The sequence below is a fragment of the Pan troglodytes genome, chromosome 9 (assembly GCF_028858775.2).
Source record: "Pan troglodytes isolate AG18354 chromosome 9, NHGRI_mPanTro3-v2.0_pri, whole genome shotgun sequence".
In the NCBI taxonomy this organism is placed as follows: domain Eukaryota; kingdom Metazoa; phylum Chordata; class Mammalia; order Primates; family Hominidae; genus Pan; species Pan troglodytes.
Window position 1 is genome coordinate 22781298 of NC_072407.2, and position 26000 is coordinate 22807297.

The 26000-nt window shown below is 49.1% G+C and overlaps 1 protein-coding gene and 1 long non-coding RNA gene across 4 annotated transcripts in view; both read right to left on the reverse strand.

Moving 5' to 3' along the window:
* Nucleotides 1-26000, reverse strand: part of PTPN5 (protein tyrosine phosphatase non-receptor type 5) — a 63061-nt gene that overhangs the window by 13756 nt on the left and 23305 nt on the right. For all 3 annotated transcript variants that reach the window (XM_003312951.7, XM_003312950.6, XM_003312949.6), the window contains 5 exons: nt 23845-23921; nt 2395-2588; nt 1711-1818; nt 1381-1464; nt 575-816 (listed from right to left, as the gene is read on the reverse strand). In XM_003312951.7, the coding sequence (XP_003312999.1) occupies nt 575-816; nt 1381-1464; nt 1711-1818; nt 2395-2588; nt 23845-23869 (653 nt within the window). In that variant the 5' untranslated portion in view covers nt 23870-23921. The remainder of the gene's footprint in view (nt 1-574; nt 817-1380; nt 1465-1710; nt 1819-2394; nt 2589-23844; nt 23922-26000) is intronic.
* On the reverse strand, nt 2810-5436 carry LOC134807334 (uncharacterized). Its single transcript, XR_010147506.1, has 3 exons — nt 5353-5436; nt 5122-5173; nt 2810-2884 (listed from the first exon to the last, which is right to left on the reverse strand). It is a non-coding gene; the product is annotated as an uncharacterized LOC134807334 (long non-coding RNA).

Here is a 26000-nt window from a genome sequence, read left to right on the forward strand (position 1 = left end):
AAAGATGGCAACAACAGAAACTGGGGACTACTAGAGGAGGGAGGGAGGCGGGCAAGGGTTGAAAAACTAACTGCTGGGCACTACGCTCAGTACCTGGGTGATGGGATCATTTGTACCCCAAACCTCGGCGTTATGCAATATGCTCAGGTAACAACACTGCACATGCACCCCCTCAATCCAAAATAAAAGTAAAACAAAAAAATAGAGTTCCGTGGTCAAGTGACTGGGAAATGCCACATACTGCCCCCTTGCTGATTTACAATGAACATAAGCATGTTAAAGGCCCTGACAAGTCCTGCAGCAAAGAAAACCACCCAAACTTACTTGAGCATGGGAGAGTGTGCGTGAACATGTGTACACCTATGTGTGCGTGTGCAGTAACAGTATTTCTCAGCATTCATCTTGGGGCACTTTGATCTCTATGAATGACCTGGATAGCACATGTCTACACTGGCTAAGCTATGAGGCCAGCTCTGCCCTGGGCACCGGGAGTCAGAGTCAGGCATCCACTCTTCTGATCAGGAGCTAAGAGCTCAAGGGCCCATGGAGCCCACCCCTCCTCCACCCCTCCCACCTCTCCTGCAGACCCATGGACTTGACGGTGAGCGAGGTGGGGTCAGCCTCAGGCTTGATGTCCATCACACAATCAAACACAGGAGTCTCGGGCACCGGGTCGAGGTCCAGGAAGTCATCCTCGATCTTCTCCTCCATCCACTCTGAGTAGGTGAAGGAGGGCTGGCGGCTCACTGACTGGCGTCTGTCCTCAGGGGGCAGTGGGGTGGGTGGCTCTAGGGGTGTCCTCAGGAGGTGCCACACCTGGTTGGGGTGTACCGCGTCACGGATCTGGGACCATGCTGGCTGCCCCCCGTGTTCCCGGAGTGCCCATGGGATTGACGCCCCCCCACTCCCTCAATGTGTCTAGAGCAGCCCTGCTCTCCTGGGAGTTGTCCACAAGGCGCTGCCCCTGGCCTCGACGGGAGGCTCCATGCCCACTCTCCTTCCCTGCCCTCGATGGGAGGCTCCATGCCCACTCTCCTTCCCTGCCCTCGATGGGAGGCTCCATGCCTACTCTCCTTTCCTGCCCCTCCCTCTCCCAGCTCTCTGTTTCTTGTGGCTTCAGGCCTTCTCAGTGGGGCTTGGGAGTTCCTACACCAGTCTTCTCCCTGTCTCATCCCCTTTCCTTAGCCCAGATCACTGCAAACCAATTTTCGGAAAGAAGGAGGCTCTTGCCCCAGGCTGGCACACTTGTGCAAAGAGATAGGTATCCCTCCTTGCCCCACCCAGAATGTCCAGCCTGTAAGTCAGATGGGAGCTGGTAGAAATCCAGGCCTCAAGGTCAGAGGAGGACAGCCTTGAGGTTGGGGTCAGGAGGCACCTTACCAGGGTGGTAACGAGGACCAGGCCCACGGACAGAAAGACCAGCAGCAGACTGGGGACTCCCCACGTCCCAGAGTCAAGCCAGGCCTGGGGAACATCAGATAAACAGGTCAGGGTGGTGGTGGGGGCAGAGTTCTCAGCTCTTGCAATGATGACAAAACCAAGATTCTGAAAATCACGTCCCAGGTCTGGGGTGGGGAGCAGGCAGAAGAACTTCAGGGGCTTGGAAGTATCTTCTGAACTCAGAGAAGCCCAATCTGGAGGTTGGGGAGGGTGGGACTAGAGGCCCCCAACAGATCCCTGCTACCCTAGGACTCCCCAAAGCTTACTCACCGTGGGTTCCAGCTGTTTCAGGAGCGTCAGCAAAGAGGAGACGAGGTTTGTGGTGTTCTGTGACCAGATGTGGCCATAACCGCTGAACCAGAGCACCCCACAGGCAAGCTGGGGCACAGGGGAGCAGGCTGAGTATGGAGCCGGCCCCCTTCCCCCGTGTTCCCCCAGCAGAGCTCACCTGCAGCCTCAACCTGGCCCTGCATGGAGGCTCCTGAACCTCTAAGGTCCAGACCGGGCAGCTGAGAGCAGGGCCCCGGTACTGCGTGCCTGGGGAGGCCTCAGGACTCTCCTTGGAGAAAAGCTGACTGAAGGGAACCAAGAGAAAGCCCTTTCCAGAGAGGACCTCACAAATATGTACATCAAAAGGGTAGTCTCCCAGAAAGGCCTCCACAGACAGGAGTTCTCAGGAGAACCCTGTACGGCTGGGAGCTCAGGGGTCGGGGAGGCCCTGTGTTCTGGATTCTTAGGTTAGGGAGGCAGGGTGTGAGGTCTCAGATGCTGGTGCGGTAGCTCAGAATTCCAGCCTTCCCCTTATCCCAGCCTTGAGGGCTTGGAGCTCCTGAGGAACACCAGGGAGGCCCCTTATCCTCCTGCCTTCCAGGTGGCCATCCTGGGGAGGAAGTGGGAGGCTGGCCCTCCACCCACCCTCTCTCCAGACCCTTGTGAGGCCTGTGCCATCCTTACCAGGAACTGTGAGGCAGCGAACAGGCACAGGCTGCTCCTGACAGTGAGGGAGTGGCTCCCAGCGCCTCGAGGTGGTGGCTTCTGAGCTGGATCTGAGGGCGGCGAGGGAGGAGGGGGTGGCGGCATCTCTCTCTGTGAGTCCTGGAGCCCTTCAGCCTCGTCCAGTGCCTCCATCACTATCGGCTGGGGGAGACCTGTGGAAGATGGGCCATGCGGGCCGATGACTCCGGCCCTGTCCACAGGCAGGGCTCTGCCACCCCTTTTGGGGTGGCTGTGGCTGCCTCTCAATCTGGGATCAGTCAGCGTGGCTCCACTTCCAGCAGTCACCCTCGATTAGCAAAGCAATATTCACCTACCTTCGTCAGAAAGAGCTAAGTGTGGGTGGACAAATTATTTCTCTTTTATTTCTCCAGTAACAGAGTTAAAATGGCAGGAGGTTTTCCAGGGAGTTAATATAGTTGTATTTACGCAGCTTCATTCTTTTCCATTTCTTAAGGAAACAAAAAACAACCACCTCAAACTCAATTAAAAAAGAAGCAGCAGCAGAAAAAAAAAAAAAAAAAAAGACATGGCATAACCAGGCCATGACCCTGAGCAACCCACCCACGCCTGCCCTGTGGATTTTTGTCTCATGTGGGCCATGCCCTAACTGGGGCTGGAGGCTAGACTCTTGACAAGACCACATCCATGTGCCCCCACCCCATCTCAAGACTCCCTGCACAATGAGAGGGGCTGGGGGCAGTTAGGGCGAAGTGCCGGAAAATCTTGGTGTAGCAGAATTGATACCAGATGTCTGGGGCCGGTTCTGGGTCTGTCCCTAGTGACTCCGGAGAGTCACTCCCTCTCTGGATCTTAAGTTTCCCCACCTGGAAGATGGGGTTTGGGTTCAACCCTAGTTTTTCTAACTGTGCTTTACAGAGCCCTAGTGTTTTCTCAGGTGCACAGGGGCTGAGGCCCTATGTCTGCCCCTCAAGGGCAGAAGCTCTGCCTGTCCCTGTACCATATACTGGATTTCTGCTAAGATTATTTCAAGGCAGAGTTCTGCTACTAAAGAGTCTGAACACCAATGGCTTAGATCTGAGCCCCTGGCTATAGCATGGGGATTCTAGCTGCAGCCACCTCAGTGAGTCCCAGATATTGGAGGTCTGCACCCAAACTCACAGGATTTAGTTTACTGTCAAGAAAAGAGGGACCAAAACATCGATGTATACAGTGTGACGGCTGGGAAGGGGCTGTCTACATATCATGCTGTATATGGGACAGTGGACTTGGGTGACAACAGAACCATGTGGGCCCAGCATAGCCGTTTGTCCATGAGCTGCTCGCTCACTTGACAAACATTTACTGAGCATCTCCCATGGCCTGGATCAAGACTGTGGTGCAGAGAACCCCATCCTGGAGCTGTGTTTGTAGCACAGGCTCCTGCTTCCCAGCCGGGCCCATTTCAGCTTCACTCCTTGCAGTTCCTCAGGTAAGCCCGCCCCCTATGCTTTGACATGCTATTCTCTCTGCCTGGAACATCCCTCCAACACTCTGCTCCCCTCCCCTGCCTCCCACACACTTTGCCGAGGTAACACCTATTCATCTTGTAGACCTCAATCAGATGTCCCCTGAAGTAGGTCCTGCTCTATCACATACGAGCACCCCATGCCTCTCCTTCATATCATCATCATCATCAGCACCAGCAGCAATGTGCCTGGAATGTGCAGGGGCCCTTCTCTGTGTGCCTTACATGGGTTAATTTTTTAATTCTTCACAGCACCCCTATGGAGTTGCTACTACTATTATCCCCATTTTACAGAAAAGGAAGATGAGGTGCAGAGAGGTTAACAGAGCTGCCCAAGGTTGCTTAGCTGGTAAGGGTGGAGGTGGCTTCAATCCAGGGCAGTCAGATAGGCTTCAGGCTACATTACACTTGCCATGGGTTGTAAAATAATTTTTGAATATCGTCTCCTCTACCCACCAAGAAGTTCAATGAAGGCAGAGTGGTATCAGCTCTGTTCATCCTCATGTCTACAGCATGTAGCCTAAGTCCTGGTGTGTAAGGCTACAATAAATGTTTACTAAATGAGTGAATGCTGATGGGCAAAGGACACTCTTTTACTCAGTTTTTTTTGCCTGATAAATGGAGATAATAATACATACTTTGAAAAGCTGTTATAAATATAAATATATATATACATATATATATATATATATATTTTTTTTTTTTTTTTGAGATGGAGTCTTGTTCTGTCACCCAGGCTGGAGTGCAGTGGTGCGATCTTGGCTCACTGCAACCTCCGCCTCCTGGGTTCAAACAATTCTCCTGCCTCAGCCTCCTGAGTAGCTGGTATTGCAGGTGTGTGCCACCATGCCCGGCTAATTTTTGTATTTTTAGTAGAGACAGGGTTTCACCATGTTGGCCAGGCTGGTCTTGAACACCTGACCTCAAGTGATCTACCCACCTTGGCCTCCCAAAGTGCTGGGATTACAGGCGTGAGCCACTGCGCCTGGCAGCTGTTATAAATATTTTAGATACTACAGACGAAACACCTAGCATAGTGTTCAGCATTTAGTAAGTACCCAATAAATGGCAGATTATAATGCTAACACATAATTCTTGCCTTCGAAAGGCTCCAGTCTCGTGGCTAAAACAGACCAGTAAAGACATGTTTACAATACAGTGCATTAAGCAATACATCTAAGTGCCAATGGAGTCTAAGAGGGTCACGAGAGGGTATCTACCTTTGTCCATGGAGGTTATAGTTCTTGACCACCTGAGCAGTCAGTTCAGATCCTGGGAGCAAGGTGAAAAAGGAAAAGCTGCTGCTAAAAGAAGGATCACGTGTCAAGGCAAGAGTTGCTACTATTGATAAGCAGGGGGTTGATTTCTCAAGGGGCAAGGTCTCTGCCCACACACAGTTGACAGGTGATGCCAAATATGGAACGGTGGGAAGGGACAGACCCAGGGGTTACCTGGCTTCTGTGCCTTGGTTCTGCAGAGCACATACTTGGACCTTGGGCAATCCCTTCTTCTCCCTGGGTCTCAGTTTCCTTATCTGTAAAAAGAAGGGCTTGAACTAGAATTCAGCGCTTCTTAGATGTTTCTGCAAACCTCAGAGGAGAGGGAACATGGGACTATGGGGAATAACATGATCTTGGACTTGGCTGCATTTTTTTTTTTTTTGAGACAGAGTCTTGCTCTGTCACCCAGGCTGGAGTGCAGTGGCGTGATCTCGGCTAACTGCAACTTCCACCTCCTGGGTTCAAGCGATTCTCCTGCATCAATCTCCTGTGTTGCTGGGACTACAGGCACAAGCCACTGCGCCTGGCTAATTTTTGTATTTTTAGTAGAGATGGGGTTTCACCATGTTGGCCAGGCTGGTCTTGAACTCCTGACCTCAGGTGATCTGCCTGCCTTGGCCTCCCAAAGTGCTGGAATTACAGGCGTGAGCCACCGCGCCTGGCCTGTATTAAGATACATGGGTATTCTGCATTCTACACTACGATATATTTGTACTCGTTTTGATATGAAAATAATGTGTTTTATTTCCCTCTCCTAAAGCTCTGAATCACAAATTTTGCTTCAGGAAGATGTGTGACATTTATCCTATGGCTTTGCCCTCAGGGATACATGCACCCCAGTCTGAGAAGCATGAAATTTGCCTGCAATAAAACATTATGCAGCCATTATAAATGACTCTGCTGATGAATATTTGATAACATGGGAAAAAATTTTGATGGTATGGACTAAGAAAGGCAAGGTTACAAAACAGTATAATCTCACTGACCTTAAAAATTAAGAAAGTATAAATATGTCTATAAAAAGACAGCAAATACCTGATGTGAGATTAGAGGTTAACATGCAATAGAGATCATAGAGCACAGAGCAGTGAACTCTTGGCACATAGTAAGTGCTTAATAAATGTTGTACACAGTAAATGGGAAGACTAAAGCCAGGTAGTAACACCAGTTCTTTGGGGTGGGGTGAGATTAGAGGTGATTTCATTTACATATCCTAAATTTCCTCCAATAGATAAATATATATGTATGTGTATACATACACAGACACATGCACACATGTATTTCTAGTAAGAAAAATATTTTTTTCAAAAAGATCAAAGTTCTGAGTTGATATCAAGAAGCCTAGTCAGGATTCTCAGGTTTCAGGCCTCGACTCCCACCTGTCACATCTAAATGCATACACTGGGATGTAAGAGATTGACAGAGTATGCGAGGCTCTGTGAGACCCACCCAGCAGCAGAACAGCCACTCCAGAGGCAGGTCCCTCGGATAATGTGTGATCATTACTTTTGCATATGAAAGATAGGTTAACTGTCTTGCACATTGTGGAGGTGGTAGGAAAAACTGCAGGCTCATAGGGCCCTAGATGTGTAGCTCAGAGAGGGGGAGGCTTACAATTTTTTTAAGACTACTGGTCACCTGGCAGCCCTGGGGACCAGATGCATCCAACTGATGGGTATTTACTGGGCAACTGGTAGATGTACATCTTTCAGAGCAGGATTTATTTAGATATTTTTCTGGGTAGAAATCTGACTTTTTTTTAATCCAGCAAGATATGTTTCAAACACACTCTATATTCTGCACATAATTTTTGGGGAGATGCATGGACCTCAGGTTAAGAACCCCTGATCTCGGGGGTGGGCAGTGGATGTCTGTGATGGAAATTGGTGTTAGTTTCAAAGATGGAGAACTGGGCTAGGAGCCTGCCACTCTGGTCTTAGTCTCTGCTGATTTGTGCCTGAGTCCAACACACATTTATTAAGCGCCGATTATACGTCAAGCACTGGGAATACAAAGATTCAATGTCATGCAATTCAGAAAAGTATTTACTGGGGGCCTACTTTGTCAAGCACTGGGCTAGGCTCTGGGGATACAGCAGTGAAGGAAACAGCCTCCACTTGCACGGACCACTGTGGTCCTAGGCCCGTTTGTTCTTTTGGGCTCTGTCCTGCTCCTAGAAATGACGTCAGCTCTTATCCTTTCCCTGCCCTCTCCTTTACTCACTATCTTGTTCTGGGAATAATACCACCTCACTGGGCTGGCTCTCTGCAGTTCCCAAAGTGCCTCTGCACACGCAATTGCATTTGCTTCTTTCGACAGCCCTATGAGGTAGACGCGATCATCGTCAGCCCTGTTTTGTCAGTGAGAGGCGGCTGCTTGTGTCAAGGGCTGGCTTTTCAATAGTTCACAGCGAGGTAGCTGCTTTGCCACGCATGAAACCCTGACTCAGAGGCAGCTTGCTGACAAGTGATTTAACATTGGGCTCCTCATGGACTCACCTCTTGCACAGGATGATGGGATTTTCCAGGCAAGAAAAATCAAGGCTTAGAGAGGTTAAGTGTCTTGGCCAAGTAAGTGCAGACCTGAGATTCAAACCCAGGGCTTTCCAGCATCAAGTGATGTTTCCATTTTGCCATGCCGCTTCTCAGTAAAGGGTCACTGCAGCAAGGCAGGGAGGTCCTATGTCTGGGGTCGGGGGAGGGTGGGGGGCAGAACCTTGAACCTTAATCAGCTGCATGGGGGCCACGGTGCAGATTTTGTGCCTGGTCCCCAGCTGATGAAGCCTCAAAGTATACATGTAATATGGAGGGAAGGAAGCAAGCCCTGGAAGGCAAAGCTCAGTATCCCAGGCCAAAGCTGTAGGATCCTGGGTAAGGCATGCAGGCAAATGGCCTTCAGATTTCACCTGGGGTACAGGGAAACGCTATGATCCCTCTCCTGTCACCCAGCTCCCAAATCCCACCATTGAACTCTGCAGCTACTCTGTGCCCTGGAGCTGGTGCCGCCTGAGCTCCAGAACTGTGGCTGCTCCTGTCAGTGACTCATTCTTTGAGCTCCCAGGCTGCCAGCCCACCGGAACTGGAGTGGAAGGCTGGCTCAGTCTGTTCCTGTTTACATGAGAAAGCAAGCTCTGTCCCAGTTAGCTTTTCTTCCCTTCCCAATGTGGCCAGCGGTCGCAGGGAGCCCTACCCAAAAGAACATGACACTCAGACCTGCCTGGACTTCATGAATTACCGGCTGTCAGAGCCTGATGGGCCCTGGGGGATATCTGGTTCAGCCCATTAATTTCTCAGATGGAGAAACAGGCCCAGAGAGCGGAAGTGGCTTGCCCCAGGTCCACAGCCAGCCAAGGGCAGAGCCTGAACGTTGAAGACTTACTGTGTGCTGGGTGCGGTTCCAAGTGCTTTACATGTATTAACACATTTAATCCTCACAACAATCCCAGAAGGTAGGCGCTGCTCTTACCTCCATTTTACACATGAGGAAACTGAGGCACAGAGACGTTAAGTCTTGGCTGAGGTCTGCTAATAAATGGGTAGAAGCTAAGACTAGAACCCAGGCAGACTGCTTCCAGAGCCCATGCTATTAGCCACACACGAGATGAGACTAACTCCCTGCTCCTAGGACGAGGCATTCTGCCTGCCACACCATGTCATTGTTAACAAGTCTCCAGCAGTCCCACCCCTCAACCATCCGGGTGATGATGCTGGCTGGGCTCCATGGCCTGTCAACTGTGTCCAAAATGCCACCAGTAGACACTGACTTCTTGTTCATACGATTGTTGCTCCTATCTCATTGTGGGGATGGAGGGCGATATAGGAGCGGTAGGGGTGATCTTGGGCAATTTCCCAACAGCTCTCTCCTGTGAAGACATGAATCCACAGGGAGGATTTGCCCTCCCTTATCCTGCTATCCTGCCAGCTTGGAGCCAGGTACATTGTCAGTCTTATGCTGTTCAATAGTCACAACCGTGCTGCAGGTTGACATGATTGCCCATGTCTTACATGGGGAGCCACTGAGGCACAGAGAGGTTAAGTGACTGGCCTGGGATCACAGAGCCAGGCAGTGACAAAACTGGACTTGAACCCAGGTTGGTGGGTCTCCACAGTCTATGATTTTTCTCTAACTCCACAGAAAAGTCTGGAAACCCACAAGGGGGATGGGTGGAGCAGGTTTGCCTACCTGGCCTATTTTGAAGTTTTGCTTGGGTAGGTCCAGAATCAAAGGAGGTACTGCTAGAGGAACTGAGAAGGGCGGAGTGGTGGAAGAGTCTAGAAGGAATACGCCCAATCAGCTACTGCTGCCACTGCAATATCACACCCTCAGCACTCCCGTGGGCTCTGAGAGGAACAGCCTGGCCTTGCTGGGCACTGCTGTGATCTCTGTACTCACTGGGAGAGGCTGGAGGTGGCTCCCTATTTTCTGCTACCTTTTGTGGGTGTATAGCAGGCAAAGTAGGTGTTAGAGGATATATGGTGCTGAAGAGCAGAGTCCCTGAAACACGGCAAACACTAACCAAGCACTTGCTCTATGCCTGGCTCTTCACTAAGATTATCTCCTGCCTTAAAGATGTTCTATGTTTCAACCTCAACACTGACCAATAGGACTCCTAGTGAGAGAAGCCCTGGAGGAAAAAATTTCCAGCTTCTCCCAGCAAAGGCAAAAGCAAACAGGTGGTGGATTTGGAGTTCTGGGAATTTGTACTGGCTCTCTGCAACCCCTCCACCCTGTTAGTCCTGCTCATCAGTGAGCAACACGACCAAGAGATCCACAGGAGGAGGTAGGAAGATGATAAGGGTTTGGGCCAGCAGCAAGTCCATCTCGGATGGTAAGCTGGCTGAAGGCAGGGCCCAAGTCTTGTTAATCTCCACATTCTCCAGGCAGGCAGGATGGGTGTGGGAAAAGGAATCAAATTTTGACATAAGAAGATTCTGGACTAAAACATGGGTGCTCACCACTTATCAGCTACATGACTTAGGCCAGTTTAACTTCTCTGTAACTTAACTCCTGTGGTGGTCTTAAAATACGTCTGTAATTCTTCACCATTTCTCCCATCAATAGGTGGCATCTATGTCCCCTCTCTGGCTGATTGCCCTGATGGAGTGAAGGTGGCAGAAGTGATGTTATACGACTGTAAGGCTAGGTTATAAGAGTCCATGTAGTCACTGGGCATGGTGGCTCACCTGTAATCCCAGGACTTTGGGAGGCCGAGGCAGGTGGATCACATGAGGACAGGAGTTCGAGACCAGCCTGGCCAATATGGTAAAACCCCGTCTCTACTAAAAACACAAAAATTAGTCAGGCGTGGTGGTGTGCGTCTGTAGTCCCAGCTACTCAGGAGGCTGAGGCAAGAGAATTGCTTGAACCTGGGAGGCAGAGTTTGTAGTGAGCCAGAGAGCGCGCCACTGCACTCCAGCCTGGGTGACAAGCGCGAAACTCCATCTTAAAAGAGCAAATAAACTTGCCTCATAGGACTTAGAGGATGCTGTGAATTAAAACATGCAAAATGCTTAGCCTGCTGCCTGGCACATGGTGAGTACTCAATAAATGGGAGCCAGAATCTAGAGATGATGGGGAAAGGGGAGAGTGAGGGAGAGGCAGCAGTAAGGATTTCCCTTTCATCTGCCAGATGAGCCCCCCAGGAGGACAATGGGTGCCCCACCTGGACATGGGCAGGGGCTTTGAGGCTGCTGGCTGGCAACTGGGGTCGGTGGATGGAGTGGGCATGGACTGGGGGTGGAGGAGTTTTGTCTCTGCCAGATAATTAAGTCCAGAATGCTAACAAGCTTTCAAAACAAAACACAACTCAAGCACTCTTTGGATGGGATATAATAAAATGGTTCTATCTGAAATTGCAAACAGCTTTGTTGCTGCAAACAAAGGCTCAGTTCTTTGTGCCTCTTTGGCGTGGAGGCCCAGAAGTACGAGGGTGAAAAGGGTCAATGAAACTCTGAGGGTGTTGCTTCCCCCAGCAGCTGCCCATGCTGAGAACTAAAAGAGCTGACAGCAGAGGCCCTGCGGCAGGGAGGTACCAGAGGTCCCCACTGCCTGAGACTTAAGCACAAATGCTTGGGGAGGAAGGGACAGACTTGAGAGAGCATCTTGCTCCATCCTCTCATTTCGAAGATGAGAAAACTGACGAGATCCAGAGAATAAGAGGCAAAACCAGGACTGCCATGCTCATCTTTAAGCCTCTAGTTCAGCTCTCTCATTAAGCTAGCATATGAAGTTCAACAGGGATTGCCTGTGGCTATCTGGAAAGTCTAAGGCTTGAGGCCCCATGGCAGTGGAAGGCTGGGTTCTGGCTTGGGGTTCTTTGAAACATCCTGTTAAATGCCCTCAGAGGTCTAGGAAAATCCAAGTGACAGGAAGTGAACTCTTCAGCCCAAGGTACCCCCAGGACAGCAGGGCAAATCCCAAGCCTCCAGAGGCTGCCAACCATCAGATGGTCTTTGCAGCCTGGGAGGCTCACACCACGTTCTCAAGGTGTCAGGGGGCCTGGACTCTCTGGCTGTGTGATCTGCGGCATCCATCTCACTACCTCAGGGGGCCTTCCAAGTGTCCCGTAAATTCAAAGAGTGGGACTAGGGGTCTTTTAGGGTCCTTCTATCTCTAAAGATCCACTGTTACTTAAAAATAAATCTGAACCTCTGCTTTAGTTTAATTCAATGGCTTCCCTTTGTTCTTAGGATAAAAACCAAAATCTTTGCCCTTGCCATGGCTAACAACAAAGGACCACCATGCTCTGGCCCCTGCTTACCTCCCCAGACTCTACCCACACCTTCTCCTAGTTTTCTCTGCTCTGGCTTCTTCCAGTCTCTGTTGGAACCAGTATGGGAAGCAGAAAAGTCTGGAAACTGGTGGTTCTGCCCTAGGATGTTAATGTCAAGGAAATCCTCACACAGTCCCCAAGGGAGCATGTAAGCCAGTGTTCTCTCCTGTGCTACGTGTGGTGGGGGTAGGGGAGTAGAGACATCTGCAAGCCCATGGCTGGGGAGCTGGTGGGCCAAGTGTTCAGGGACATCTTGGGGAGTGCTGTGCAGCCCTTAGGAGCAAAGGATCAGAGTACCATGGCACCGTGGGGGAACTCAGAAACACAGTGTTGAGTAAAAAGAACAAGATTTAACACAGTACAATATGCACAATTAAAAATATAGACACAAAAAACATCACCCATTCTGCAAGGGCGCATGGCAACAAAAAACACACATTAAACACATTACCTGTTGAGAGAGGGGGCACAGCAGTGGGACATAAAAGGAAGTAAATAGGTGAATAAAACTAAAGAGAGAGCCAGTATGGCCCACTGGAGATAACAGGACCATGCACTGAGGAGTATGATGGACGATGCTCTAGAAATTCTCGAAAACCACCTTTTCCTCTCCAAGTAAACCCAAAACAAAACCACCGAGTTGGAAGTTGAGCCAAGGTCCAATGGGGGAAACAATGAACGGAAATTGAGGGCCCTTCACCCTGTTTGCATCCTGGAACTGGGAGAGCTGGAGAGAGAGAAACCCTGGCTGTTTGGGAATCAACAACTCCGAAGGGAGAAAGACTCATGGACTGAGCTGCAGCACAGCCGACTGTCAAGGAGACCCCTGAATCTCCTTTCCTCCGAGCTGGTTCACCAACATGACCTCTGAGTCATTTTCTTGGCTTTCTACAGGCAGAGGGGAATTCCATGCCTTGGTGGCTGTCTCCAAGAATAACCAGCCCCATTAAGATCCCTAGGGTTGGGTCAGCCCCATGTTTCCACCTGCCAAGTTGAACCAATCAACCCAAAGGGTGGTGACTCAACTTAGAGGGCCCACTCTCTCACCAGCTATCACTCTTGCTTGGCAAGGATTAATTAGTATTTTGGAGTGGCCAATCACTTTTTCTTAATGATTTTAGAAAATATGAAGACCTCCCCCTACAATAAAAGCATAAAGCAAAACCAAGTCATCCATACTCTTGCCTCACTGAGAAAGGCGTTGTTTTCCTTTTGATGTATTTTTCTCTCATTGTAGGTGCACTTTTACCTCGTGCATCGTTTTGTACGTAGGCATATCCTGAGACTATGCCTCTTTGGATTACAAGGATTCAACTTTTAAGCAATATGGCAGACAGCCTCCAAGGTGGCCCTCAGTGAACCCTGCCTCCTGGTCTTCCCATCCTTGTGCAGTCCCTCCTACGTGGTACCAGGGTTAGTCTTCATGACCAATAGCACACAGCAGAAGTGAAGGCATGTCACTCTAGGATTAGGTCCTAAGAGACTGTGACTTCCATCTTGGACATGCTCTTGCTCCCTCGTGTGCTCTCTCTTGGATCACTCACTCTGTGGGGAACCAGCTGCCCTGCAGTGTGGCCACTGAGGCAGCTCGTGGAGTGGCTTGTGTGGCGAGGTACTGAGACCTCTGGCCCAGAGGCTGCAAGGAACTGGAGCCTGCCAATCACCTGTGAGTGAGCTTAGAAGTCGATTCTTCAGCCACAGTCGAGTTTGGGGATTATTGCAGCCCTGGTCAACAACTTGAGATGTTGTGAGAGATCAGGCCACATTGACTTAGGCCATGCGGCTAAGTCATTCCTGGCTTCCTGACTTAGAAACTGTGGGGGATAAGGAATGTTGTTTTAAATTACAAAGTTTTGGGGGTAATTTGTTATGTAGCAAAATATAACTAATGCAAGCGGTTTTATCCCTTCCTCAGGTAATATGGATTTTCATAGCAGGCTGTATTCCCAATGAGGAGAGACAGGCCTAAGAGGATGCGGGTTGCCCTGCTGCTGGATACCAGGACCTACTGGGAGGCTACTCAAGACTGGCAGAGGGTGGCACTGGGCTGGGTAGAGGACTAATGCACAATTCTAGATGGTCTTGCTTGTGATTGATAAGCGGTTTGCCTCAAGCTAGGTGATGTTCAACAGGGATATGGGAAAAAAGATGATCTTTTTCGGGCCTGACGCGGTGGCTCACTCCCGTAATCCCAGCACTTTGGGAGGCCGAGGCGGGCAGATCACAAGGTCAAGAGTTCGAGACCAGCCTGGCCAACATGGTGAAACCCTGTCTCTACTAAAAATACAAAAACTAGCCAGGCATGGTAGCATGTGCCTGTAATCCCAGTTACTTGGGAGGCTGAGGCAGGAGAACTGCTTGAACCCGGGAGGTGGAGGTTGCAGTGAGCCGAGATCGTGCCACTGCACTCCAGCCTGGGCGACAGAGTGAGACTCTAAAAAAAAAAAAGATGATCTTTTTCAATATCTAATAGTCATGTCAGGCACAGCCCAAACAGGGCTGAGATGGGGTAGGCTAGTGACTGGTCCTCAGAAGAAGGATGCTGTATGCAAAACCTTGTCTTGTTTAGGAAAATGGTGTGCAATGGGAAATTCTGGGCAGGCTTCTCATCTGTATTTTAAAAGGCAACATTACCCCAGCTGACATCTGGCTTATGTCTGGTTCAGACAGCCTAGTTCCCTCTTTGCTGATAACTCTTCTTGGTCCCTTACATCCTTCACTTTTTTTTTTTTTTTTTTTTTAAGACAGATTCTCACTCCGTCACCCAGGCTGGAGTGCAGTGGCATGATCTCTGCTCACTGCAACCTCTGCTTCCCGGGTTCAAGTGATTCTTGTGCCTTAGCCTCCTGAGTAGCTGGGATTACAGGCACAAGCCATCATGCCTGGCTAGTTTTTGTATTTTTAGAGACAGGTTTTACCATGTTGGCCAGGCTGGTCTTGAACTCCTGACCTCATGTGACCCACCCGTCTCAGCCTCCCAAAATGCTGGGATTATAGGCTGAGCCACTGCACCCAGCCCATCCTTCAGGTTTTAACCACTTGGAATTAAAAAGAAACAGCACCAAGGTCCTAATAAACATCCCCACCTGTCCCACACATCATTTTCATACGTGTGTGTGTGAAATTCCAAAGTTTAGAGATGTAAAGTGATTCATGCAAGATCCAAGCTCAAAAAGGGCGGAGTCCAAATTCATTCACATCCAGGGCTTCTGAATCCGACAATAAGAAACCATAAAAAAATGAGCTGTGTATAAGACTGTATGGTTTACAAATCCCCATTCACATCCATTGTCTCACTGAATTCTTATAACTACCATGAAAAAAATTGCTTTTCTCATTTCACAGTGGAAATGCCTCATGGGAGGGATGGAGCAGTACAGGGCTTGTCCAAGCCCATCAGTGAAAGGCAATGCCCAATACAAGGGCAGACACACTCAGCACTGTCTTTACACCCAAGAAAATGTCCCTCGTCCTGATCTCACACTTTGAAGGGCCCTGCTCCAATCCTCCATCAGGTATGCTCCTCCTCACAGGTAAGGAGTCCAGGGAACCAAAGGGACATTCTCCCTGTAAGGCCACATATTCAAAACCCCAGATTCCCTGGTCAAATGCTCCTCAGCCTGTTTCCTGGACCTGGTGGCCCTCTTTTTTGACTGCTTCATGAGAGTACACTGTGCTGTGTGTATTCCTAGAACTGGCTAAGGTGACTGTTTGCAGAAGGTGTGTTTGGAGCTCAGATGTGTGGACTGGGGTACCCATCTACCCAAGTGCTCATGAGTGTCCTTGTGGTGCTGGACAGAGCAGGGGTGGACTGGAGACTGGCTTTCCCTAGACCCCATATTTTGGTGCAGAACTCAGAATTCTCTATTTGAACCTGGCTTTTAAACTCCCTACAAATGAATATTCGTCAGGGTGGAAGGACAACATATTTCTTTTCAAAGCTTATCAACTTGCTTTCGAACAGTTAGCTATCTAGACATAACATATACAGCCTTACAAATGTTAGGGGTGGGACTGCACACAGCTGTGCTCTTTGAAGTGGCAGGGAGGAGAGCCAAAGAAAAGGGAAGAGCAAAAGAGCCGAAGATTTAAACAACAAAGGGTCAGTAGCTCAAATAGTGGAAGGCTGGGGAAAAGAATGAGACATGGGATGAAGGCCAAGGGGAGGAAGCTTTAGGAGAGGATGAAGCTAGTGTTAGGAGGAATGTGAAAGCTTATAAAGAGGATGTGCTGGTGGATGAAGGACGGCCACAGATTCTCTGCACTCCTCCTATCGAGGTGGCATTTACTTCCCATCCCTTGGATCTAGGCTGACCCTGTGACTGGCTTTGACCAACAAAATGTAGTGGAGTGACACCGTGTAACTTCTGGAGCTGGGCCCTAAGAGATCTGAAGCTTCTTTTTTGCCCCTCTTGGAGTGCTCCTTCTTGGTAATCACATAAGAAGTCCAACTACCATGAGACCATCATGCTGTGAGGAAGCCCAAGGTAGGAGCACTGAGGTGCCAGACGTGTAATAAAAGCTTTCTTGGACATTCTATCCCAGCACAGAATGAGGTGTGTACAGCTGAATGAGTGACCTCAGCTGATGCCACATGGTATGGAAGAACCACCCAGCTAAACCCTGCATGACCCTCCAAGTCATGAGCAAATAAAATGGTTGTTGTTTGAAGCCACCAAGTGTTGAGATTGTCAGGCAGCAACAGACAACCAAAACAGATGCTGAGATCTGAAATGAAGAAATGAGCTTCAATGGAAGGATGAGTTTTTTTTTTTTTTTTTTTTTTCAGATATAAAGAATTCCTGAGAGCTGGGGTGATTTGTCCCTGAGCCAGACCAAAGAGAAAGGTAATGGCATCTGTCACTGCATATGTTAGGAGTACGATGGATGCCCATTTGTCTAAAAGGGCATTGGCATCAACCTTTGAAGATGCAGGAGACTGGACCAGATGCATTCCTTCTTTCAGTTGCAAAGACTCTCTTTAAGTGTCATCACACATCCAGGCAACTCCCTAGAATATGAGAACTGTTTCTATCCTGGTGAAGGAAAACGGAGGATCATTCTCCCCACCAACCCTGGCCCCTTAACCATGCAAGCAGAAAACACTCCTGCCTGTGGCTGTGCTGGTTCAGTGAGGTCTCAGACCTGTGGTGGGGAGTCAAGAAAGGAACACCAGATACACTACCCCACGCCGCTGCTGTAGAACTGGCCTGGACCTGACGCCCGAGCCCCGGGCACAGGAACACAAAGAAAAAAAAACACAAAGGAAAAAAAGGTTTTTTTTCTGTTCACATTCCATATCCTGGAACAACCATCACCGTCACTATTAGCTATCATTTATAGAGCACTGTGTAATAAGCACTTTACGTCCATGAACTCATTTAATCCTCACAAAATCTCTGTGAAGATGTCATCATATTACTACCCTTATTCTAGAGTGAGGAATTTGGAACTCACAGCAGTTACATAATTTACCTCAGGTCATGCTGTTGGGATTTGAACCCAGCTGCCTGGCCATAGCACCCCAAGGCCTAGCTAGATGGGCTCCATCCTGGTGTCTGAGAATAGTTAGCCTCTACTATTGCTGACCAGTGGGCACCTGGGATGGTACTTCTTTTCTCAACACAATGGCATCGTTACAGAATACTGCCCAGTTAGTGTTCTTAGCACATCCAAATGGTGTTTCGTTTATACTTTAATTATCCATTCTGAAGACTCAAGTAAAAAACTCATTGTACCATCAATGACAATAAATATCTCTAAATGCATTTGAAGTCTTGAATGAAAACAGAACCATCAATTCAACAAAGAAATAAAAATCAACAGAACCTCTACCACTGAGTGTTGACAGCTACTGGTGACATCTCAGCAGTACTACTACAACCAGGTCCATCTTCTGGAGGTTTGTCCATTTGGGCTTCTGCACCTGCACACAGACCAGCTTAAACCAGTACTAAGCACCACTCTGGGGAGCTTTGTGAAAACAGGGGCTAGCGGATCAGGGATGAGGCCCATTATGAGGTAAACCTGCTCCTTAAAATGCTTGACACAGCAGGTTCCTGAAGACATGAATCGAGACCCTATTCATGTTCTAGGTCATTTCTTAGAGGAAGCCTTCCCTGACCCACCAAGATAGGGTTGCAAAATGGCTGTACCCTTCCATGGCACCCTAAACTCTTTAGGAGCAGGGACCATGTCTGTCTTGCCTGTCACTGTATCACCAGTGCCTGGCAAGCATGGAGCATGGAGTAGGTGCTCAATAAAATGGAGTGGATAAAAGAATCAGGCTGCCTTTTCAACTGCCCTTGTTGGCTGCTGGTCCAAGACCTCATCTGTGGCATGGTAGGAAGGCTATGAAAGCTATGACTTGTTCCTTCCTGCTGGTCAGAGATAGGTGCTGCAGGACTAGGGTGACAAAGCTTTCCTTGATTCAGGCCTCCAGCTGCTTTACTTTAAAAAGTGGCACTCGGGATGGGCAGTGGCATCTTGCTGAGACCTAGACCTTGTCCTTGGCCCGAAGGAAGGGTCCACTTAATACCCACAATGATACAGAGCAGAGTGCCTAGGACTGGGTTGGGGACGGGTTGCAAGACATCAGGATCTAAGGTGGAGAGTAGGTCTCAGAATCACCAGCCCAAGAGGCCAGTTGTTCCTACCAAAAGTGCAATGGCCTACTCAGGCCTTCAGCTTACTCATGACCTTGCATAAAGCCAGCTAATCATGACACACTGAAATCTCAGGTTGGTAGGGATTGTCATGGCTCCAGCCAGCTGCCCGCAGGAAGGCTCCAGGAGTACTTTGTTCCCAAGGGCAGCGTTGTCCTTAGACCTGGGCCCTGTGCCCCGTCTCTTCTGTCCATGGCACTCCCCATGAGCAGAGAAGTCCATAGGGCTCAGGAGATATACTCAACTAGAGTCTGTTAGCAGCTGGTGTCCATGTTCCCCTTTCCAGGATACACTCTAACTACTAGGACTTCAGGATTTCCTGCCCAAATGGCTTGAAGCCTGCATGGGTCTCTTGCTCAGGTACATCCCTGTGAGGGTAGACACTGTCTCCTGCTTACACATCTTCAGATTTGAGGGGTGGCCAAGGAGTAGCTATTAGGGTGGAGTGTGGACCAAGCTTGAACATACAGACTGGCCTGCCCACATGCATGCATGCAAGCGATGGCCCTTGCAGTGCAGGACTGAGCAGGGGTGGTATACTGCGAGGGTCTTTATTGGCAGTCTGACCTTGGTCCCTGCAGGCCTGCCCATGAGTCTGCATGATGATGCTGTTGAGAGCAACACCTGGTGATGTTGCTCTATTCCATGTGCTGGCCCCCACTGGCACCTACTGTTGCTTTATCTACCTCCTCCTTCTACCTTGTACCTCCGCAGCAGCTGCTGGGAGCTAGGACTATGCTGGGCTAGGCCTGTACTGGTGCTGGTTGGGGGAAGGAGTGGAGTCCCCAGCATTAGCAGTGCCGCCTGGTGTCTTGCAAATGTGAACACCTACACATAGAAGAAGAGAGATTGTGCGTTTGAATGTACCAAAGTGTTTGGGTGACTGTGAGCAAATGAAGTGAGCAAGAAAGGAAGAGTGAAAGAGAAGAGGAGGGTGACCACATGAAAAAGGGTGTGTGCATGAGGGAGAAGAAAAACACACGTGTGCACATGTGCACAGGGGTGGGGAAGGCAGTGGGGTAGACACTCAGTGCCCCCACAGTACCGGGGAGCTGGGCATGACTGAGAGCCTGAGAAGAGGACAGAGAATGGAGAGGGAGAAAAGGAGTCTGCCTAGTCATTTTCGAGAGTGTGCGTGAAGAAGGGGTACAGTAGCGGGAGAAAGAGAAAGACACCTAAGGAGGGAACGAGAGAGCAAGCACATCTCCAGGAAGCATGCAGAGTGGAAGCCCCGGGATGGAGGGATGGAGCTGAGAGAGGTGAGTGTGCAAGAGGAAGGCATGCAGGTGTGTGAGCCTGGAGGTGTGCGTCCGCCCCTGCAGGGCTGTGTGAGACAGAGGCAGGCCACGTGCCCGGGTGACTGTGCGTGGGAACATGCATGTGCATCGGGGAGCATGTGGCTGTGACACGTGAGCACAAACACGAGTGTGCGACAGCACATGTGGGGGGTGTCCCAGGGGCTGTGAGGCAGCATGCCTGGCCCTGGGGCATTGTTGGGGGGGGGCTGCCAGGGGGTGTTGGTGATGCTGAGGACGTTTCCACCGAGAAAGCTCTGATGGGACTGTATGACCTGCCCTGTGTTGGCTCAGATCTGGGTGATCGTGGTGGCTCGGAGTGTTGGCCATGTTGCCCCCATCCGAAGGTGGGTGTGGGAACGAATGAGCCACCAGGCATGGCTGGCCCTCACTCTGCCTCGCCTCTGGGTAAGACAGAGAGTGGAAAGAGTACTTGAGGGCTGGATTTTTATACCATCATTATGCAATTGCCTGCAGTGCTCATGGGCTCCTTCTAAAGGCCTAACACTCCAACTCTCTTGGCCTACAAACCCCCATTTCCTTTTATGTCCAAGTTGCAGTACAGGTCAGTGTCCTTGACAAACATTTGTGGAAGTCTACTCTACACCAGGCTCTGGTGTAGAGTAGATTTCCACAAATTCAATGTGAATTTACCCTATTCACAATGCCAAACCATTCCCCAGTTCTTTCCCATCCCCCTCTTCAGGGCTTTAATTGTCTTCATAGCACTTACTACTATTAACCATACTATGTGGCATGACTTACTTATTTTATTTGTTGTCTGTTTTTCCTTAATAGCAAATGTCTGTACAGCATTTGCTATATGCCAGGCGCTGTTCTAAGCTTTCTGTTAATTCACTGAATCCTCTAACAACTCTGCACAGCAGTGAATATTGTTCTTGCTATATTGTGAATGGGAGGTCCAGAAAGATTCAGTAGCTTGTCCATGATCATCTACTGGTAAGTGGTGGGGCCAAGCTGAGGTCCAGAGTCCCTGTTCTTGACTAGCACATAATACTGTCCTGGGAGGGTGGGAACTGTTTTCAGTTTGGATTTCTGTTCAATCTCTAGTGCTTACCACAGTGCCCAGCACATGTAGGTGCTCAATCGGTAGTGACAGAATGAAGAAATGAGTGAATACATGCTGGACATGGAGGATGCAGAGATGAAATAGAGAGGTCCTTGTCTTCAGAGAGCTCATGACCCCATGGAGGAGGCAAATAATTACTGCAATCCCCTATCAGGATAGCATCGTGGGAGTCTAGAGGGTCACACAACTTGCTCGGCCTCTGCAAGCAGGACTTCCCAGAGGAAGGACACAGATAGGGACAGGCACAGTGACGTTGTCTACCTCCTCCAAACTCCTATCTGGAACAAACACACCTAAACTCTTTCTGCCTCAGTCCACAGGGTGCCAGAAGATGACACTGGCTCCATGGGGACAACAGAGGCAGAACAAGGTAGCGGTGACGACACGGGCTACTGAGAGAGACTGCCTGGAGTGAATCCTCCCTCTACCAGCTAAGTGACCTTGGACAGACTGCCTAAGCTCCCTGGGCCTTGGTCCTCTCATCTGTAAGAAGGGGTAGCAAATGACACTGATTTCCTAGGATATTACACGACCAAAACTCTTCTATTCTACACTGGTTGCTGGCTTTTGGGGAGAAATGGGAGAGAACATTGGGATTTAACCTATTATGCTTATTACTGCAGCCTCTCTGCTGTGGCTTCATCCCATTTTGCAGAAGCAGCTCAGAGCTGAAATTGTCCATGAACTTTCCTTAGGGAAGGGACTATGTCTGTTTTATTTACCGCTATATATCTAGCACCTAGTACCTGAGACCTAGTAGGTGCTCAATAAGTACTTGAGTGAATGACTGAGTGGTTACATTTATTTATTTCCCCAGGACCCTTGTGAGGATAAATATTCATATTGCTATTGTTTCTATTCACAGATGAGGGACTGGAGCTCCAGCAAGGTTAAGTGACTTGTGCATAAACACACAGCCTGAAGCAGAACAGGCGGACTCAAACGCCAAATCCCATGCTCTTTCTTCCTCCACACCGTGCTACTCTCTGGACTCCTATTCATCCTGTCCTATTTTCTGCAGATTTCTTCTAGTCAGTGGGGCCATCCCTGATTGTAGAGTCATCTCCGAATTCTATGACTCATATCTGAATCACAGAACTGTTTAATAGTTGAAGGGGACTTCTGATGTCATCTGGACCTCCCACCCATTGTGGAAATTTCCTCTCCATTGTCTATCTATCTAGTACTTGAATGCCTCCTGTGACGGAACACTCATTTCTTCCTCTGGAATTATCGAGTTCTATGACTGGACCACTTTTAGAGTCAGAGAGTTCTGCGTCTATGGGCCAAAGGCCTGTTTTTAATTTCAATGCCTTGGGCTTACGTCATCCTAAGATACACAGAATAGATCTGCTGCCCCTTCCGCAAGACAGCCATTCAGATATTCAGGAAGTTCTCACATCTTTTCAGAGAATTCTCTTCTAGACAGATGGTCCCATCTTAGACCATCTCAACAGGCTGTCCCAAGTGTTTTGAGCAATGGCACCCCCTACTGGTTAAGGTATGAACTGCACCAAAGGGCTTCCTCAGGAGCTGGGCCACTGAGTGTGGTGTGAATAAAATACCACTTTTTTTGAAGAGTCATCGCTTTAGACTCATACCTGGTTGTTTCCAATGTCTATCTTAAAGAGTATCACGTGAAGACTCCATTCTAAGGTTCCTTGCCAATCATGAGGTATCTGACAAGCTACAGGTTTGGAATTTCAACGTTAGAGTTCAAAAGACTTGTCTTTTTTTGTTTGTTTTGTTTTGTTTTGTTTTTTTGGAGACGGAGTCTTACTCTGTCGCCCAGGCTGGAGTGCAGTGGCGTGATCTCGGCTCACTGCAAGCTCTGCCTTCTGGGTTCACGCCATCCTCCTGCCTCAGCCTCCCAAGTAGCTGGGACTACAGGCGCCCGCCACCACGCCTGGCTAATTTTTTGTATTTTTAGTAGAGACGGAGTTTCACCATGTTAGCCAGGATGGTCTCGATCTCCTGACCTCGTGATCTGCCCGCCTTGGCCTCCCAAAGTGCTGGGATTACAGGCATGAGCCACCGCGCCTGGCCCAAAAGACTTGTCTTCTAACAAAATGTTCAGAAGGAGAGATATGAAAATATATGCTATGTTACAGGATTATGGCGATTTTTCTTTTTTTATTTGTATTTATTTTCTAATATTTTGACAGTTAACCTTTTGTTATAAGAAGGAAAAGAACAATAAAAACTTATAAAAAAATGTAAAACTCTCCCCCCACCCCTTCTTTTTCTTCCTTCTGAGGCTGTTTATCATGGCGTGGGTCATGGGGCTACAACTGGGACAAGCTGCCACCCTGTGGGCAAGAGTGCCTTGGTAATATCTCCATGGTGGCTGCAATGGCTTGGCTCCCTGCAACTGTGGTCAACTGGACTCAAGCAGCACAGTTTCACCCTCAAGCCGGGCTTCTCAACAGGGAGGTCAGGTAGCTCTCCACATCCCCCACCCCATCCTTGGCTCATGCTGCCTTCAGGTTTTGTTTCCTACCTTTACCTCTTGAAGTCAGCCCAGCACTGAACGGTCAGTGGTCATTCCCTAGGAGCCCTGTACTCCTCAGCTCTTCGTCCTTCTTTTCACTTCCTAGCACACCCTCAATTGCCTGCTCTTCCCTCCATGTGAGCCTAGAGCAGCTCCAAGTGATAACAGGTCAGAAGGCATCAGGGATCAGAAAAACAAGTCCCCATATAAACGAAGAGCTATGGAGAAGCTGCATGGATATTCTTGTGCAAGTTCACAGCTAGCTAGGCTTTACTCCAGCCCCAGCTTCAGCCGGAGCATTCTCTCTCCATTCTGAGGTCTGGGAGGAGCTGGGTGCTGAGAAGACTCACCCGGTAGCCTCTCACTGCAGCACATGTCCAGGGCCCCTCCCTCGGAGTCATCAGCAGCGTGGTTCTCTCTCTCACTCCTGCAGCAGGATGGAAAAGGTAAGAAGATGCTGTTGAGCCAGGATCAAGACAAAAACCCTGAGCAAAGATAAGAAGGCTCCCTCTCCTGTATTCTGTATCCCTTTGAATAACCCCACCCCATCAAAGGGACCTGAGGAAAATACCAGCCTATTGAGGGGTCAAGCTGCAGAGGCAGGAGCAGAATTTTGCAGGTGTCTTCCTTGTGGAATCAGTGGCAGCAGTATCATCACAACCATCATCATCATCATCACCATCATCATCATCACCATCATCATCATCTCTACCACAGTAGGAGGATTTACTATATGCAAGCACTTTGCAAACTTTATCACATTAAATCCTCACCATGACCTCATGAATGAGGGAGCATTAAACAGGCTCAGAGAGGTTAAGTAACTTGCCCAAGGTCACACAGCTCAAGAGAATAGAGATGAGTTTGAAATTATGACCTAGGACTCCAGGCTCATGCTCTCGCTGTTGTGCCATTCTGTCTCCTAGTTCCAGTGGTTTTGAACCATGGGTGGACAACAAGAGGGCTCTGAGTAACCCACAATCCTGTGTCCAGCTCTCCAAGATATGCAAGTCCCCTCTGCCCCAGGCAGTGAAAAGTGGTATGCAGAACTCTTCTCCAGAATAGCTAGAAAAAGTAGTTACATACATGTTTTGTATAGTCTAAATGTTTCCTTCCTGAAATCAGAGAACCCTCTTTCCAGCCTATTAGGGCACCTTATAGGAGAGTATGGGGGTCTAGTTTTTCTCCTTTACCTGGTAAGCTGGAAAAATGTTGCTGGAGATCAGCTAGACCCCATGAAGCATCTTGAGAGTAGACATATCTTGAGGGCAACCACTTGACTCACAGGGGGTCCCCTACCCTGGGAATGGCCTGAAATGCAGCGTGGGCTCCAGTGGCCTTGTCTGCCTTTTATGTCTCCGACCCTTGGCAGTAGCTGATGACTGATCCAAGGCTGGACACACAAACCAGGCTGGGTCAATCAGATCCTCTCCCTTGCACACTGAAAATCCACTCAGGCTGGCCTCCAAAACATTCTCCACATGGCTCCAGTGCTTATGGCTAGAAAATCTGTGCAGTTTACAAACTGCACAACTGGATGTGGAAGTCCCCTCTGCCCCAGGCAACGGAAAGTGGCATGGTGAACGCTTCTCCAGAAGAGAGGAGCTAGAATCAATTCCTCAAAACTCAACGTTTATCACATAACCTTTCTTGAAAAAATATTTTCATGGCATCCTTATTGTACTTAGAACAAAGAAAAATCCTTTGGCATTAGTTCATAGATGTTGGGTGGTCTGGTCCCTGTGGATCCCTCCAGCCTTACCCCAAGTCCCTCTCCCTCTTGACCTCTGCACTCCAGCCACACTGGGAAGGCTCTTTCCTCACAGCACCTTCCACATGCTTTTCTCTCACATGGTATGCACTTGACACAGTTAGAAATGTCACTGTAATATATGGCATTATTCAACATCTGTCTCCATCATTAGACTGTGGCTTTCATGAAGGCAGGGTCCGCTATTTCTGTTTTATTTACCATTGTATCTTCAAAGCCTCGCACACTGCCTGGTTCGTAGTAGGATGTTCAATAAATAAACACTTATGGAATAAGTAAATGTTGACCTGACGTTCTTGAGAAAACATTAGGAACCTCAAACACAGCCATCATCTGAGCTGCTTTGTGGACGGGTCTTTGCTAAGTAGCTGGGAGCTCTCCTCCACAGCTGTTGTCCACAGAAGTCAGAGAATCACAGATCTGGAAGGCCTCTCATTTTCCAGAGGAGAAACCGAGGCAGAGGATGGGGTCTGACTTGCCCCACATTTTATATTGAGTTGTTGGTGGCCACAGGGATTGTGTTTGAGAGCACCCACCCCCAACCTTCCAATCCTAAACTTGTTCTTTCCTTACCCTAACGAGCACCCAGCTGGATGGCAGCCCATGAGGGCTGACCCCTGGCTGGGTACAGAAAGGCACAGTATCCAGATACCTCTGGAAGGGGACCCATGTGTGACTCACACCTGCTTTCACACCTTAAGCCTCTCAGGCCCCAAGCTGTGTTCAGAATAGCTC